Source organism: Mercenaria mercenaria, chromosome 2 (genome assembly GCF_021730395.1).
Source record: "Mercenaria mercenaria strain notata chromosome 2, MADL_Memer_1, whole genome shotgun sequence".
NCBI classification, from domain to species: domain Eukaryota; kingdom Metazoa; phylum Mollusca; class Bivalvia; order Venerida; family Veneridae; genus Mercenaria; species Mercenaria mercenaria.
The window spans coordinates 68,980,864-68,996,550 of record NC_069362.1 but is presented as its reverse complement, the minus strand read 5'-3'; the positions used below and the strand labels follow the sequence as shown (position 1 = coordinate 68,996,550).

At 33.0% G+C, this 15,687-nt stretch overlaps 1 protein-coding gene across 2 annotated transcripts in view; it reads left to right on the top strand.

The window, feature by feature from the left end:
- LOC123564214 (uncharacterized) overlaps nucleotides 1-15,687 on the top strand; it is an 84,310-nt gene that overhangs the window by 56,657 nt on the left and 11,966 nt on the right. For both annotated transcript variants that reach the window (XM_053536842.1, XM_053536843.1), the window contains exons 18-30: nucleotides 507-640; nucleotides 2,138-2,378; nucleotides 5,133-5,511; nucleotides 6,479-7,645; nucleotides 7,866-7,987; nucleotides 8,309-8,709; nucleotides 9,185-9,486; nucleotides 10,599-10,682; nucleotides 11,424-11,654; nucleotides 13,130-13,241; nucleotides 13,517-13,701; nucleotides 14,793-14,925; nucleotides 15,184-15,360. In XM_053536842.1, coding sequence (XP_053392817.1) covers nucleotides 507-640; nucleotides 2,138-2,378; nucleotides 5,133-5,511; nucleotides 6,479-7,645; nucleotides 7,866-7,987; nucleotides 8,309-8,709; nucleotides 9,185-9,486; nucleotides 10,599-10,682; nucleotides 11,424-11,654; nucleotides 13,130-13,241; nucleotides 13,517-13,701; nucleotides 14,793-14,925; nucleotides 15,184-15,360 — 3,668 coding nt within the window. The remainder of the gene's footprint in view (nucleotides 1-506; nucleotides 641-2,137; nucleotides 2,379-5,132; nucleotides 5,512-6,478; nucleotides 7,646-7,865; nucleotides 7,988-8,308; nucleotides 8,710-9,184; nucleotides 9,487-10,598; nucleotides 10,683-11,423; nucleotides 11,655-13,129; nucleotides 13,242-13,516; nucleotides 13,702-14,792; nucleotides 14,926-15,183; nucleotides 15,361-15,687) is intronic.

Genomic DNA, 15,687 nt, shown 5'->3' with positions numbered 1-15,687 from the left:
TAGATTACTTATGCACACGTTTTGCTCTTCTGTCACAACTTATCATAACTATCTTAGACCAACAACGCTGATTGATATTTAAATCATTTGAAATCGTAGAAAAGATTAAGATGATTTAGCGCAAAAATTACGTTATCGATGTGCGATTAATTCTGTGCAGTATGTGAGGTAAATAATGAACACCTTTTCGTTTTCAACTGGGGACCTCGAAAAAAAAAACAACATTTAATTTAACAAATTTGACAGCAAGTTCTTAAAATCAAGGTTTACTCGTGATAAGTTTACAACAACATTGTGAAATACCTCATTTAAAGGATTAATTTTGTATACATTTTATTTATTTTTTTCTAATCAGTTCAGTGAAAACTAAAGCACACTATTCTTTCTTTTTGCTGGCTGAATTTTCTTATTATTCCATATTTTCTTTGAACATCAGGGTTAAATAATATTTTACATTACAGAAAAAAGGTGATCAGTATGTGAAAAACTACTTTAAAACATTTTAGGGACACAAAGATCATTCAGATAGATGAGTTGCTTCTGACACTTGAATTTGAGAAGGAATATTACGATTTCATCAATGTAGACGAGGACGTGTACATTCATGCCGAACAAGGTGTCATTACAAAACAAAATTCAGGTACATTGTACATGCTTTTTCGTTTTGCATACTAACCGGAATTTCTAACGGTCGTTAAGATATTTTTGGTGATAGTTCTGACCATAAATTAATTGATTAAATTTCTTACAATTTAGACAAATATGTTATTAACACATTTAAGAAGAATTTCAACAAAATCAAAGTGTGCACAGATATCATTTCATTCATTTTGCGATCTCAGCCGGTTTTTAAAAAAATCTCTCAGAATCATAGAATGCATCCAATAGAGAATAATAGCAGATTCGGTTTGATAGAGTCTTGTTCGTGAGAAGTAATAAAATGTGAAACATATCCCACGACCCCTCACACCGGCATATGCGGAGCTCTATTACACATGTTTTGAATGGACTCCATGATCCCAAAGGACCAGAAAATATAACATCACTGAATCCAAGTACGGGGAGACTTTTTACAGCCGTCACACGGCACTTAAAGATTGCTGTTGTGATAGTTAATAAAATCTGTAAAACGACCCGTTGGAAGCATAGAATGCAACCAGAAAAGAATAATAGTAGACTCGGTTTGATTGAGTCTTGTTCTTTAAAAAGTCATAAGCATACAAGTTATAGTAGTGATTTTATAAAGAGCAGATCTCATTTTTAAGGATGCAGACGAATAGATATTGACTTTTCACTGATATTTGATAGTCAGCTATCAAGTCAAATTTAGTTTAGGGATTTGAAGGATAAAGAAACTTTTTAGCTTTTTGTCAAAATTGGTCTGCCTTATAACGAAATTCTCTCATTATTTTTTTGTAAATTTCAGATATTGATCTGCATGTTTATGACTTTTTGAAATTTGGCTGAGGTTGTAGGGTAAATAAACTTAGATCATAGCATGATTTCTGCGAAAAGGTCTTTTGGAAGCATAGAACACCACCAAGCAGACTTTGTTTGACTGACTCTTTTTCCTGAGAGGTGATGAAACGTGCAACATCCCTCACGCCCCCTCTCACTGGTGAAAGATGAATTTTATTATAGAAAAGTGAATAAATGTTCAGCACGATCCCAAAGAATCAGAGAATATAACAACACTTAGTCTGTTAAGGGAGACTTTTTATAGCCGCCACACGGCACTTAAAAACTGCTGTTGTGATTGTTAATCTGTGAAAAGATCATTTGAAAGCACTGAAGACACAATCAACACAATAGCTCGATTTTGTTAAATGATGTAAATGTCGTTTTCAAAATACATTTCTAAATATGTGAGAATTTTAATAAAATGTACTATTATATTTGAAGGAGCGTTAAAAGTTTCGTTAAAAGTATATTTCAAAATAATCGAACCTCATAGAAAACAATAGCAGATTTATCAACATGATGTTAAGTTGTTCTGTTTCTTTATCTTGAAATAGTGTCTTCAATGATTGAATTTTTGCTTACTTAAGAAGCGATGTTCCTGACAACTGTAGTAAATAGATATTTTATTTAACAAATGCCTGTGCACAGAATATCTTTTTGTTTTGACTTTTTCTAGAATTTGTTCTCCGACGTTACAGAGACAGCAAAGAGTTTCGCTTTGACATAGACAGTTTAAAACTTAGATCAATAGTTTCTATAGTAGATCGAAGCAATTTAACGCTTCTGTATGAGAAATCTCTCTTAAAACAAATACACCATTCGGATGGACCATACGTTATTGTTCAATACAATACAAACAACAGAATACAGTCCATGGAGTCAATGAATTCTCTTTCGTCTGAAGGAAACAGGAAAGTGTAAGTAATTATATAGAGGATAATTGTTGGTTTCGGTGTAATATCACGTTATAATTTCACCGAGTGGGCACCAAAAGTGATATTTTCACGAGTGGCGCAGCCACGAGTAAAAATAACAACTTTTGGTGTTCACGAGTGAAATTACCGTGATATTACATCGATACCAACAATTTTTCTGTTTCTGTTTATTTTATGTCTAAAACTCTACTTTTGTTGTGTTTATTTCAATAAAATGTCGAAATTTGCGGGAAATTTTATCAGGAAGCATCGCAAAGGTGACGTCATTTTAACGACGTCATCGTCATATTGTTTCCGGCTTTCAGTACGCTCGGTAAACTTTTTGACGTTAATCTGGGTATCAGATTTGATAATTTTCACTGAGTGGCCAGTGAGTTTATCAGGATATAATTCACCGTTATATTTCGATAAACCACCGAAAAACATAAAATAAATTGTTTGTTCTGTTTCTCCGAATTACCTACACCATATATCATTTTATTGTTTAACATAGTTGGATAACTGCGGCTCGCTGTATGTGTCTGACGTTCATATTCCGTTGTTTCTACAATTGACAAACACAATAGACCGACTTGTAATATATGCTATTTATTCATATTTATTGGTTTCCAAAAATGAGCTGCACTCTACTACTTATTTTATGATAATATTCCATTATTTATCCTACTGAACTTCACAATACTATGACGCATACTATTTTTCTTACGGTTATCTTTCTTGGGTCGTATTACATTTCTCAATTATCATATTTCTTGGTTTCTCAGAATGACCCACACAATACGTCGACTCGTATGTTGTTTCTTATGTTTATGTATTTCTTGTTTCCCCAGTTAACCCTTACTAGTGTTATGTTTTCTCGCTCTTGCTCGTATTCAATTGTGTCTATTACCGCACATAACGGTGGTGTTTTTAGTTATTTGTATTATGAATAATTGTATAAAGGTGGTTATTTTCGTGTGCTAAATAAATCGTGACTGCCTGCAGTGACGGTCGCATGCGGATCACTTCTATTCGAATATACAGAGATGTAGTCGTCAGTAACAAATATTAATGTAAATGACACCGTTAAAGTATGAATGAATATACAAGATTTTCAATTATAAGTAAACTGAGTTGCTATCACGTTGCAAAACGCTTACGTAAGTGACGATGACGTATTAAAAACCTTTAACTTGGTGCTGTCTTACATGAAGCCCTAGATCACAGCCTGTTTGGTAAACTTTGGGCAGCTCTCATATTCCTTTAAAACTGGACAATGTTTGATCTTGTCCCTTAATAGCTATTGTATTTACTCTTTAAACAAGAATAAAAGTCGATATAGATTTAAAAAAAAACAGAGGCTAAATTCTAGAAAAGTCGGTCAGTTTTGAGGAAAATATGACCATTGGTGCAACATAATAACAGTGCATTTGTTGACAACACATGAACAAACGTTCACGCTTCAAGGATTAGCGCAAAAGAAACTAACGAATTTGAACCGGTTTAATGTTTTGATGGAGGATTTCGTATATGAAAGTGAACATCATGAAATCAAAGACAACGTTGTTTTACAAAAAAACTCCCAAAACGACAACAATTAACATTAACAAAAACCTAAACAACATATAAAACATGCATATCTTTCTACGAAGGGTGGCGTCTACCTGCCATGTGTTTTGTGTTCCAAATAGGGCCCATAGGATGTCTACACTTCAGAACAGATCAACACCTTATTATAAACACCTCACAGTATTCGAACATTTGTTATACGTCTTCTCTTGTATTGATTTGCAAAAAAAAAAAATGATTACGGGCTAAATTGCACATAATTTTGTGCAATCAAATTATAAATTTGGAGTGCCACATTCGAATTGAAAAATATATTCTCTTCCAAAAGTACAAATGTTTGCCATTTTTCAATTTTGAAATATTTTGTAAGACACTTTTTATAAAACGATTCATTATTTCTTCGACAATAGATAGTATCTCTATTTATCTAAAATGGATAAAATTATATCAAGTGTCATGTCAAAGTTCTCTCTCACTTTGGTTATGCACATTATGAATTTCAACAGCAAATGTGACTGAACACTACGATAAACTTCTTTCTATTTAGCACTCGGACATTATTGATAAAAAGCATTAAAAAGAAGACGTGTAACATTTTTTAACATGGTGAGGCATTAAGGCTGTTGAAGTGTAGTTCCTTTCTAGGACCCCAAACCATAACATAAAGAGCATGACAAGTATAGGATACATTTATTTTCCAGAAAAACATGCATGTTTTATATGCTCTTTAATTTAATATTTTTAAGCAATGCTTCTTTACATAATTTGATATATTCATTTTCACGAAAAAGCGTCAATCTAAACGTTAATGAATAATCATAATTGTGCATAAAAATATTTGCAAAAATTATATGAATGATGTTTTTTTAATTTCCTTCACTGTATTATGGTAACATCTATTAGGTTCTAATCGCGTTTCATGAGCATGCATAAAATATTACATACTTTTCTAACAATGTTATTATTTTTACAATATACCATTACATACGATATGATGTAGGTATAAACGTAAAACTGTCAAATGTCACATAGATACAGTATTACAAATTCAATAGAGAAACATATTTTTTAAATAAGAATAAAAATTGATGATGGCATCATTAACATATTGATTTCATTTCCAAATGAATGAAGGTCTCTACCAGAGGTTTTTCTCAGTTTGAAAATTAGTTACTGTTTTAATTTCAGTTTGTACACATACGACTACGACAGTGGCAATTTACGGGAGATTATAACAAACTCAGGCACCAAACAGTACTCGTATAATTACCGGGATTCTTCTTTAAAGTATGTAGAATACGACGACGGATCTATGTTTATATTCGAGTATAACAATCTTGGTCATATATCGGCAAGAAGATTCATCGTTGCAAATCGTGTCGTTTCAACGCAGGAGTACATATATAGCGATGGCGGTATGCTCTCAGTTCGATCAGAACCTGATGAGAATGGGTATAATCTGACTTTTTCTGAAAAGGGAGATATAATTCTTGTCAAACGTAAAGGCTTTATACCAGATAAAACAGTTATGACTAAAAATATGGAAACGAAATACCAAGGGGACATGGTAAGAATTTTTCAAAGAACAGTTTATTTGTGTGTCAAATGTTTTTTTTTTTTAATTTGAATGCTGTTCATATAGGCAGGAAGATGTTTATTATTTTAGTTTTAGAAGGATAGTTTAAGATATAGTATATATACAGTTAAAGATTTCCCTGGCTTTGTAACGTGCAAGGTATAACATATTCTCTGCTGAACCTCAATTTAAAGTCACATCCGGAAAACGATTATTGTTTTTGTATAAGCAGTCCAGCGGATTTGGAATCCCCGACTCCCAAGTATCAGTTTTATACATTTCAATCTCTTTTGAACCTCAGTATTGATTGACTAAGTCAGGGGTGAGAAAATAACATTTCAGATTAAATTATGAATATGTGTTTTCATGTATAACAGCCAAGCCGGTGGTCCCAAAATGTAAACGCCAGACATATACAAATAAAACAAAGACAAAGAAATAGACAACCTATTAATTTTCCTAGACGTTTCTTAAATCATTAAACATTAAACACAGAGTATTTTTATAACTTAAGTATCAAAAATACAGACAAATAATGACGGAAGAAATATCATAAAATCTGTTAGAAGGTCCTTTGGATGCACAAGTGCGACCAAGCAAAATAATAGCAGACTCGGTTTTATTGAGTCTATGAGAGAAAGTGTAGACATATTAATGGTAAAGTATAAATAGACTGTAACGGACAAAGAACCCGACTGCCAGATGGCATAGAATAATAGTGTAGAAAAAAGCCTAGGGGGAGGGAGGGGGTTAATTGTCAGCTCAAGGTCTAGATCATTCGCTTTTATTTGCTACACAGGCATTTACAATTTACGGTGTTTTAGTCATATAGTTCTTTTTTAAAATGAGTAAAAGTAATTTAATACTATAGCAAGACTTCTCTAAAATATAAGGGGAATGTTGCTCCTTTCTGTTATAATAGTTAAAGTATGTTTCTTAAATTTCATTTGTATTTTAGATAGTTACTAGAAGAATATTCGATAAAAAAGGATATCGTTTGACAATAGAAGACGGTAACAATGATAGAATACAAGCCATGTTCAATGAAGTTGGTCAGTTGACTGACTTTTTTGACGGTGGAGGAAACGCATATCATATCACACTGAATGAGAATGGAACTTTGAGGAACATATCTTATCCAGATGGAACGAATAAAACATACCGTTACTTTGAAAATAACCATATGACAACAACACAGACTGGTGCAGTAAAGAGATACGAATACAACGAAAGAAAACAATTAGTAATGAAAGATATAGGTGAAAATAAAATCACCTCATACGAATATGACGATATTGGAAATCTAGTTAAAGCAGTAAATGGGGAAGGTGAAATAGCAGTCACATATAAAGGTACAATTCCTATACGTATAAAGTATCCCCACGATACAGTTAAGTATGAATACAATGACGATGGCCAATTAACACATATTTTAAGCGAAAATGGATATTATATTCAGTATAGATATAATGAACTTGGGTTAGTGCATCAGGTTTTGAATCAAGAAGAAAATGTTATCCTGTCGGCGGAGTACAGTCGCTCTGGGAAGATAACAAAGAAACACTTGGGTAACGGTGCTTATACAGAATATGCTTACGATGCTACTACAGGGTTATTGAAGACCTTGTCAAATTTCTATCCAAATGGAACACTTGTGTCCGTTTTCAATTACTCTTATTCATCAAGAAACAGAAGAATCGCTGTGGAAACACTTGATGGAACTTGGAAATTCAAATATGATCGAGCCGGACAAGTTATTTCAATGACTGATCCTAATGGAAATACAACTGATTATACATATGACAACCGAAAGAATAGGAAGATTGTTTCAAAAAACGGAATGGACGATCATAATACAGTTAACGAAATGAACCAGTATATCAAATACGGTACCAGCTATCTTAGATATGACAGAAATGGTAATGTAATAGAAAAGAACTCAACAAACCAGGAACGCTACACTTTCGACGAAGACAATAGAATTATTAAGTATCACTCTGACAAAAATCAGTGTGACTTTTATTATGATGCATTAGGAAATTTACAGTCAAAGATATGCAACGGAATAGTGACGGACTTTCTCATTGACCCTCGCGGAAGCTACAACATGGACATTCTTGAACAGGTTAACATATCTATATTGATAAATAAACAACATATCTCGCATACTGTATATTGTACAGCTGTATCTGTACAGTGCGAATAAGTAGTCGAATATAATGATTAAACACATATAGATTGACTAAATATGTTTTCACATTTGCATAAACTAAACAAACTATAAAGGCACTTTACATGTCTATAATATATTCTCATCATGTGATTAACAATGTCTACACTTTTAGATCGAGACAGAAGATGGCAAAGAGCAGCGAATTCAATTCTTTCACGGCGGGGAGGGTATTGGGCTTATTGCCGCAAAGCATGGCGATGGTAGAATGGACTTTTTTATGTATGATCCGTTGGGGTAAGATTTTTTTTATCATTTTCGAAGAAATCAGTCGAACAAATAGATAGAAACAAGGGACTCAGATTATGTACCTCTCTGAGAACAATTCATTTATATACAATATATACAATGTGTTGTCTGTTTATACAGCAATGTGGGCTTTGCTTATATCAAATATATTAACGGATTTAACGATTACATGCCGTTTAAAATGTAATCATAATGATATTAGAGTATGGTTCACTAATTTAATAATACCATATATTTTAGATCTGATGGTAAAAAAAGTGCAAAATCTGAAATATTATATCAAAATCAAATATTTCTTGTGTCATTTAGATCAGTTGTAAATATACTAAATAAGGACGGAGCGTTGTTGAACTCGTATGTGAGAAATCCATTTGGTGAGATCCTGCACTCGTCTGAAGCAGTGAAATCCATGTTTACATTCATTGGACAATGGGGTGTATTAGATATAGAAGAAATGCCAGGGATTTACTTCATGCGGTCTCGCTTGTACGACAGCTACCTTGGACGATTTATAAGTACAGACCCATTAGGTTTGAAAGCACAAAGCAAGAATTTCTACGCATACTGTTCCAACAATCCTGTACATTTTAATGATCCGCGTGGAACATGTCCGATGTGTTTGCTGATTGTAAAGGGTGCTATTAAAGGTGCAGGAAAAGGTTTATTTGATTACCTTGGAAATACGCCAATAGATGACTGGACATGGGGAGGTGAATATTTCTACTTTATATCAACGATAAAGACATTTCTGTTAAATTAGTTATTCTGCCTAATGAAAATGCTTAAAGACAATTTTATTATATAACAAAACGTCTTAAAAGGTGTTTACATTCTTCAATATAATGTTTACTGTTACAAGCTATGTACCGATGCATTTATTTAAGTGAGATAAGCAATTGGTGAATAGTTATATATTTGTTTCCAATAACAGAAATGATGCATTTTATGCTATTGTATTTAAAATAGCCAAGAACAACGAAAGCACTTACCAAATATTTCAATAAAAGCTAAGTACATTTCTATAAGATAATAAATAGGGGACGTCAGCAAATGTTGAGAATTCTTCTGTGTTCAGCAATTTTGAAAACATTATATCTATAAAGACACTCCAGGCGTTACTTTCAATATCTTTAAGGTTTCAGTCGTATGCAAAAGAAAGTACTTAAGGCATCCTTTTGATTTCAGGTGCGACCGGAGAAATCATTAAGGGTGGATTGAAAGGAGGTTTAGACCCTTTCAGAAAGTATTTGCCGAAGGTGGCTCAAATTGCTTATGATGGAGCTGCAGAAGTGCTTGGAAACTGGGCACAACATGCTATCGATGGCGAAGCGTATTCGTGGAAGGATGCTTTTAATGACTTTACCACGTATTTTATAGATGAGTCAGAAAGCGCACTGGAAGAGAAATATAACAAGTTCAAAAATTTAAATGAAAAGTTTAAGAAAGCATGTTCGCTTATAGAAAAGTTCACCGGATATTCTCCAGGGGTTAGAAATTTAAATTATCACAGATTGAATTTTATTAATTAGGCGTTTTGATGGAATCCCTGAAAATATAACTCTGCCCATCTGTCAATTTCCGGAGACAGCCAATAGCTTTTACATTTATCCTGATTATTTGTAAAGCTGTTTTAAGTATTTGCCTGTGATAGTTATTTGTTTCTCCTGTCACAACACTGCTGTGTTTAGTCCATTTTATCTTCAAGGTTAAGGCGTTGAGTCAAAATTATCTAGGAATACGGTCAGTAATTCGGCCGAAGATGTGCTTTCTATGTGAAGTCGGAAGAAGTCCAAAGTAAATAGATCCTGCTTTTCACATTTTTTTCCGCAAATTTGTGCAGAACGAGTGCTTTGATTACGCTTTTCACTGGTAGAATACGTTCTGCATCATATGAGACTCATACTCAAAAGATGGCAAGTTTTGCAGATTGGAACCAAAAGTAACGGTTTATTGTGCGGACAAGAACAAATATGCGCCATTTTTAGGGTAGCAGACCACCACTGACTGGCATTTCACTAGAAACTATTCAGGCCCCTATTTTCTTTTCATTTTTTTTTCTCATTATTTTGTGATAGAACTTTCATGCAAAATAAGTGTTGAAAAAGCGATGTTCTATAAAGAAACGTAAAAACGACCTGAATGTGTCGTTTTTTATATGAAATAAAGAAGGATTTGAATTACTGGCCTTTAACCGGTAAGGTACGCCGGACCAAAATACGTTACCCACATTAGAATTTTATTTGAACATGGCATACGGCGTGTATTATCTAGTTTTTAAAATCAGTGCCAGCTATATGGCCTAAGTATTTATGATAACATTTAGGTGTGTGGAGCATGGGGGTGTCAACGGAAATACCGTTATCAACTTTGTCTGTGCCTTTGTTATTTATAATTTCTGATAATTCCTATTGCAAAATGCACGTAGACAGCATTTATACAATGAAAATTGAGTCAGCGGTGTCCTTAAATTATTATTACTATCCGAGCTAAAAGTCACAACACAAAATTTTGTTTACCCCACCGCGCCTAGCAATAAGTTTTATTAATTGATGCTTCTTAGAAAATCATGTCATCTTTAACACACATAAAATTGTTACAGGCATGTCAATGGAAGGACAAATTGAAAGAAGGGCTTGAAAAGTTAGTAGACGATTTGATAGCATGGATATTATCTGTGGATCCTGTAAGTTAAAGATCATTTTTTCTACACTATTTCCAAAAGAGTAGATGTACAGTATAGTTTATTCTATTGAAACTTGTTAATAAACATATTTACATAATTTAATCCTATAAACAGTTATGTAAGTTGCCTTCCGTATTTTTTAATTTGCATAAGTATCCTTGTAAAGAACACGGCTAAAAGTATAACAACACTTTTGTGTAATGAATTGAATTTCCATTTTGTAATTGCAATATTATATGTTATGTTTCATACTTTGATACAGAATGTATAATGAATATTATTGCAGGTCAGATTTTATGTAAAAATACGCGTATATGGTACATTGTACTATTATTAACATATAAATTCATCAGTAAACGAACAGCTTCAGATGAAACCTTATACTGTCGGTGTTTTATCAGCTTTATTAATGCTCTTTGAAAACCAATTTTGGAAACTATATGTTTGGACTTCGTTCATCAGTCCGTTCTCCCACCAATCCGTCCTATTTGTTTACGATCACTTGCTATGGATGGACTAGAACTTGAAACAAGATGCATGTACCGTAATAAAGCAATGAACCGCCCCAAGCTTAAAGATAGGTTTCCTTTCCGGTCTATACGTTTTATGCATGAAAGAATCATCAAAGAAAATCATCTGCACAAACGTTGAAATGTTTGTATAGTGTGTACATCGTCCCTTAATTAAGAGGGAATTTTGTATCATATGACGTGCATTAGTTATACATAACTGTATTTATAGAATGATATTCTTGGACCAACTGGATTTGGTGCTGCAAGGTTTATACGAAAGGACACTACACTTCAGTACAAGATCCGATTTGAAAATGATGCAAATGCGACTGCACCAGCTCAGAGAGTGTATATTGAATACGAGTATAATGAACATCTTGACTCAAGAACCTTTGTTATGGGAGAATTTGGCTTCGGTAATTTCACAAAATCAATACCTGTCGGAAGCAAGTTTTTTCAGGTAAACTTCATCGCAAATATATTAATGATATGCATAATTGAAATTATATCTTCTTGTGAAAATGTATAATGATATGGATTTCGAATATTTATAAAATTTAGTTCCATATTGAACTTATGGAAACAGTGACCACAGTGAAATGGGATATTTGTTTCTCTTTTTGTGTCATCCTGTTATGTAGAATTAGACTAAAAAGCGTCATTTCTTATGCACGTACGTGTTAGATAAGTCTTTCGATTAATCTTTATTTATCCGTTTATTGATTTACTGATTGTTTAAGCCATGTATGTATTTAAACGTTATGATCATGTTAATGCATATATTAAGTAGAAATCTTTCTATCTGTCTGTATGCACAGTAAATTTCTGATGGCAACCATCGTTACTTCATTGTGTTTTGTATCGATATATAATTTGGAGTAAGATGTTACGACGATCCACAGCTTTTTGTTGATTCTGCATGTATAGCTGATATTAAAGGAAATTCCTATAGTTTTTCATGCGCACCTTTCTGCGCAGCCGACACTTTCTATGGAAAACTGAAATGAAGTCAACATTTGTTGAAACACGTGACAGGAAATATTGAATATGAGGAATCTTGAATGAAATAACATGTTTGATAAGTTTTATCAGTAATCAAATGTTGATACTGGTTTATGTTGTATTGACAAGTATCATGCCTGACAGGTATCTTGCCATTTTTGTGGTTGTGTTTTCACATCGCATTTTAGTACATATATAATGTAAGACAATTGACTTAATAATGATAAGACAATATCACCTTTCAGATTATTTAGTATTCAATCATAGAAAGAATTAAGAATTTTTTTATAAACATTTTTTTAACTTATAACAGATATGCATGTAATCAATTTGGTCAGGTTAGCGCCATTTTCTGTTCGAACAGTTGTTGTATTCAAGCGGTCTTAACGTAAAATTTAGCCTGGTGACCCATACATTTTTAGCCATTTTTATGCTCACAAAACAATTATTTATACACAAGAAAAACAGGAAAATATTCTATGAAACAGTTTTTTCAAAATTTAAAAAATATTCTTCACTATGGGTATTTTTCATTGAAAAAAAAATCACAAAAGTGAATATGAAACAATATTTTTTTTCATTTCTACCCATTACTGTAAGGATTTAGTATTACAAATATGACTATGATATCAAATAACTATAATAATAAAGTCTGTAAAAAGAATAAATCTTATTATGCTGTCTTGATATATATTTTGGTTGGTATTTATAAAAAAGCAGAAAATAATTAAAATGTTGAAAAATTGCTGGCAGTTTCAGCAACATTGGGTATGTTCAATACAATTTTTAACAAAAACAAGCCTGGTGACCCATTGTTTTTATTTGTTTATTGTTTTCAGCACAAATTTTCCTATTTTATATGTGAATTTGAAAAAAATCTATGAAAGGAAAAAAACTATAGGAATTCTCTTTAAGACGTATTTTTTTTCACAGGGAGTAATTGATTTAAATGTCGAGATGGGTATCTTTGTAAGTGTGTTCGCTGGTCTTGATCTGGCAAAGCAAATGGTGATCTGGGAATTTCAGACTGTTGATCCTAATACAGGTTAGGTTGTTTTTAGATGCATACCGGTTCTATTACCATCACAACGCCTTTATTTCCTTGTGTTATGGTGAATGTATGTGTAAAAAAATTTATGAAGAACGCACATATTTAAACAATCATTTTTGCGTATAGACTGGCTTCCTGGTAAAATATAGCAATACTTAGTTAAATTATGACATAACGGCATAGAAAATTGTCTAGTTACTTTCCTGTTCTGTTAACAATTTAATCTATGTATTCATAATTCTTATAAAACATTATTTTGTCTAAAACAGGAGAGGCACCTGTTGACCCAGGGATTGGATTTTTACCTCCAAACAACGGTTCCACTGGGCAAGGATTTGTTACTTTTTCAATGAAACTGAAAAGGCACACGTCCCATCTTGCAACCGTGCATGCAAATGCATCAATATACTTCGACAGAAATGAGCCTATTGATGCCCCGAATATATTCAATACGGTACTATTTTTTTTTGCAATTATACTTTCTGAATAAGCATCACATATATATTGTAATGATGGATTTGCAATTTTTATCTACTTAATATGATACATTTCTCAAGCTGGATCATTTCTGCATCAGTAGCAAAATGGGTTATTTTGAGTCATGCTATTTATGTTTTGTTGTTACTGATACAGGAAATAGGAACCGAATAATCATGTAAAATATCCGCCATTTGAATATTATGAACCGCTTAAACTCATGAAATAGGGTCGCAAAATCAAGTTTCTTTTGCGAAAGTAATGTGTGCGTTGATCCTGATTTAGCCGACATAGGGGTATGCGAAATATTATTTGAAAAATCGTTATGCATTTGAACTTTGAGACGGACCTGTATATGTGTATTAAATTACATCAAGATCCATTAATGAGTTATTTTCTTATGTGGGAGTTTGTGAATTTTAAAAGAAGTAAAGTGCAGTGACTCTACAGTAGCTGAAGAGATCCTGACGCACCACCACCCTATCGTGATCTTTACTTTTACCCTATTTTATGAAGATCCATCAACAGGTTACTTACATACAGTCAAAAGCCCCTATTTATTACCAGAATCAAGGGGAAACACTGGGCCAAGGGGAATAATATTAAATATGAGCAAAGACCATGTGCTAAAAATAATTATGAGAGGTTTAGTGATTCTAGCTAAAATACGTCTTGAACTATAAGCATTTACAGACAGGCACACAGATGCACGCATACACACACGGACGAACAGCCGGACGGACAACGCAAAATCTATATCCCTTTGCCGTCGGCGATGGCTAACAAATGTTATATAGTATTATTTTTTTGAACTGTCAAAACTTGTTCCCGGCTTTCATTGTAATCTGTCCACGCTTATATAAGCTTAACATGAAGGCCAGAATCATGTTTTGACAGTTCAAATAAATAGTACAAAACTGTGTGAGTAAACATGTGTTTAAACCTTAATTTAGCACGTTTTACGGTAACTATATACGCTAACATAGCAATATTCTCTGTTAAATATACATGCTTACTGTCTTATTTTGTGCGGATGTACATTTAATCATATATAAATAATATACACAGGTTGACGATAGTTACCCTGAGATGAATGGGACAGTTATATCGGAGACTCAATCATCAGACTCAGTTACATTGTCACTCAGAGCTCAAGATACAGGGTCAGGAGTTAAGCACGTTGATCTCTTTCAACAAAACGGTAATTCAGGGTTTAATATACATTTTCAGAAACGTTGGATATAGCATTTGTCACGTTTACATAGTTTTGTACTTTAGTGTAGACAGTATTCCGTTAGAATTACCACGAAACGTTGATCGGTCCAAAAGCTATACAGTCTTATGTTACAATGCTACAGTATATAAATACCGACATTAAATTGATACTGAATCAAATAGCGTTTTTGAATATATACAAGCGAAGTCTTAGATTTTCTCTTTAACCAATGTGACATTTCAGGAGAAGGTTTTGTCCTGTATAAAGCTGCAATAACAGACACAGCTTTCGTGTTGAACATTGAACCTGGAGACAATTTTTTGTTACTACCAATTCCAACAGATCAAGTCGGAAATCGACCATCCATCGACACATTTGATCAAAATCATGTCATCAATATTACTTTTTCTGAAGATATAGGTACGTTGATTGAAGAACTATTTAATACATTTGAGTACTGACTTATGTACACACAAAAAGTCATGCTCATCAACCGACTTCATATAATAAAATTTGCCTCAGTGGCATAGTATATTTAAATGTATCATCCGTGTTGAAAGAGTGCCACGTTCTCTTCCACTTCACTGCATGAAAGTTTACTTTGTTTTAGAGACCGTCTGTTAACAATGCTTCTGTTTTTATTTCATAATCATGGTAATGGTGGTATTTATAGAAAAGTTTTGTTGTATTGCGATTGATCAGTATATTATGATACATTTTGTATTATAAAAACATTGCTTTAACTGT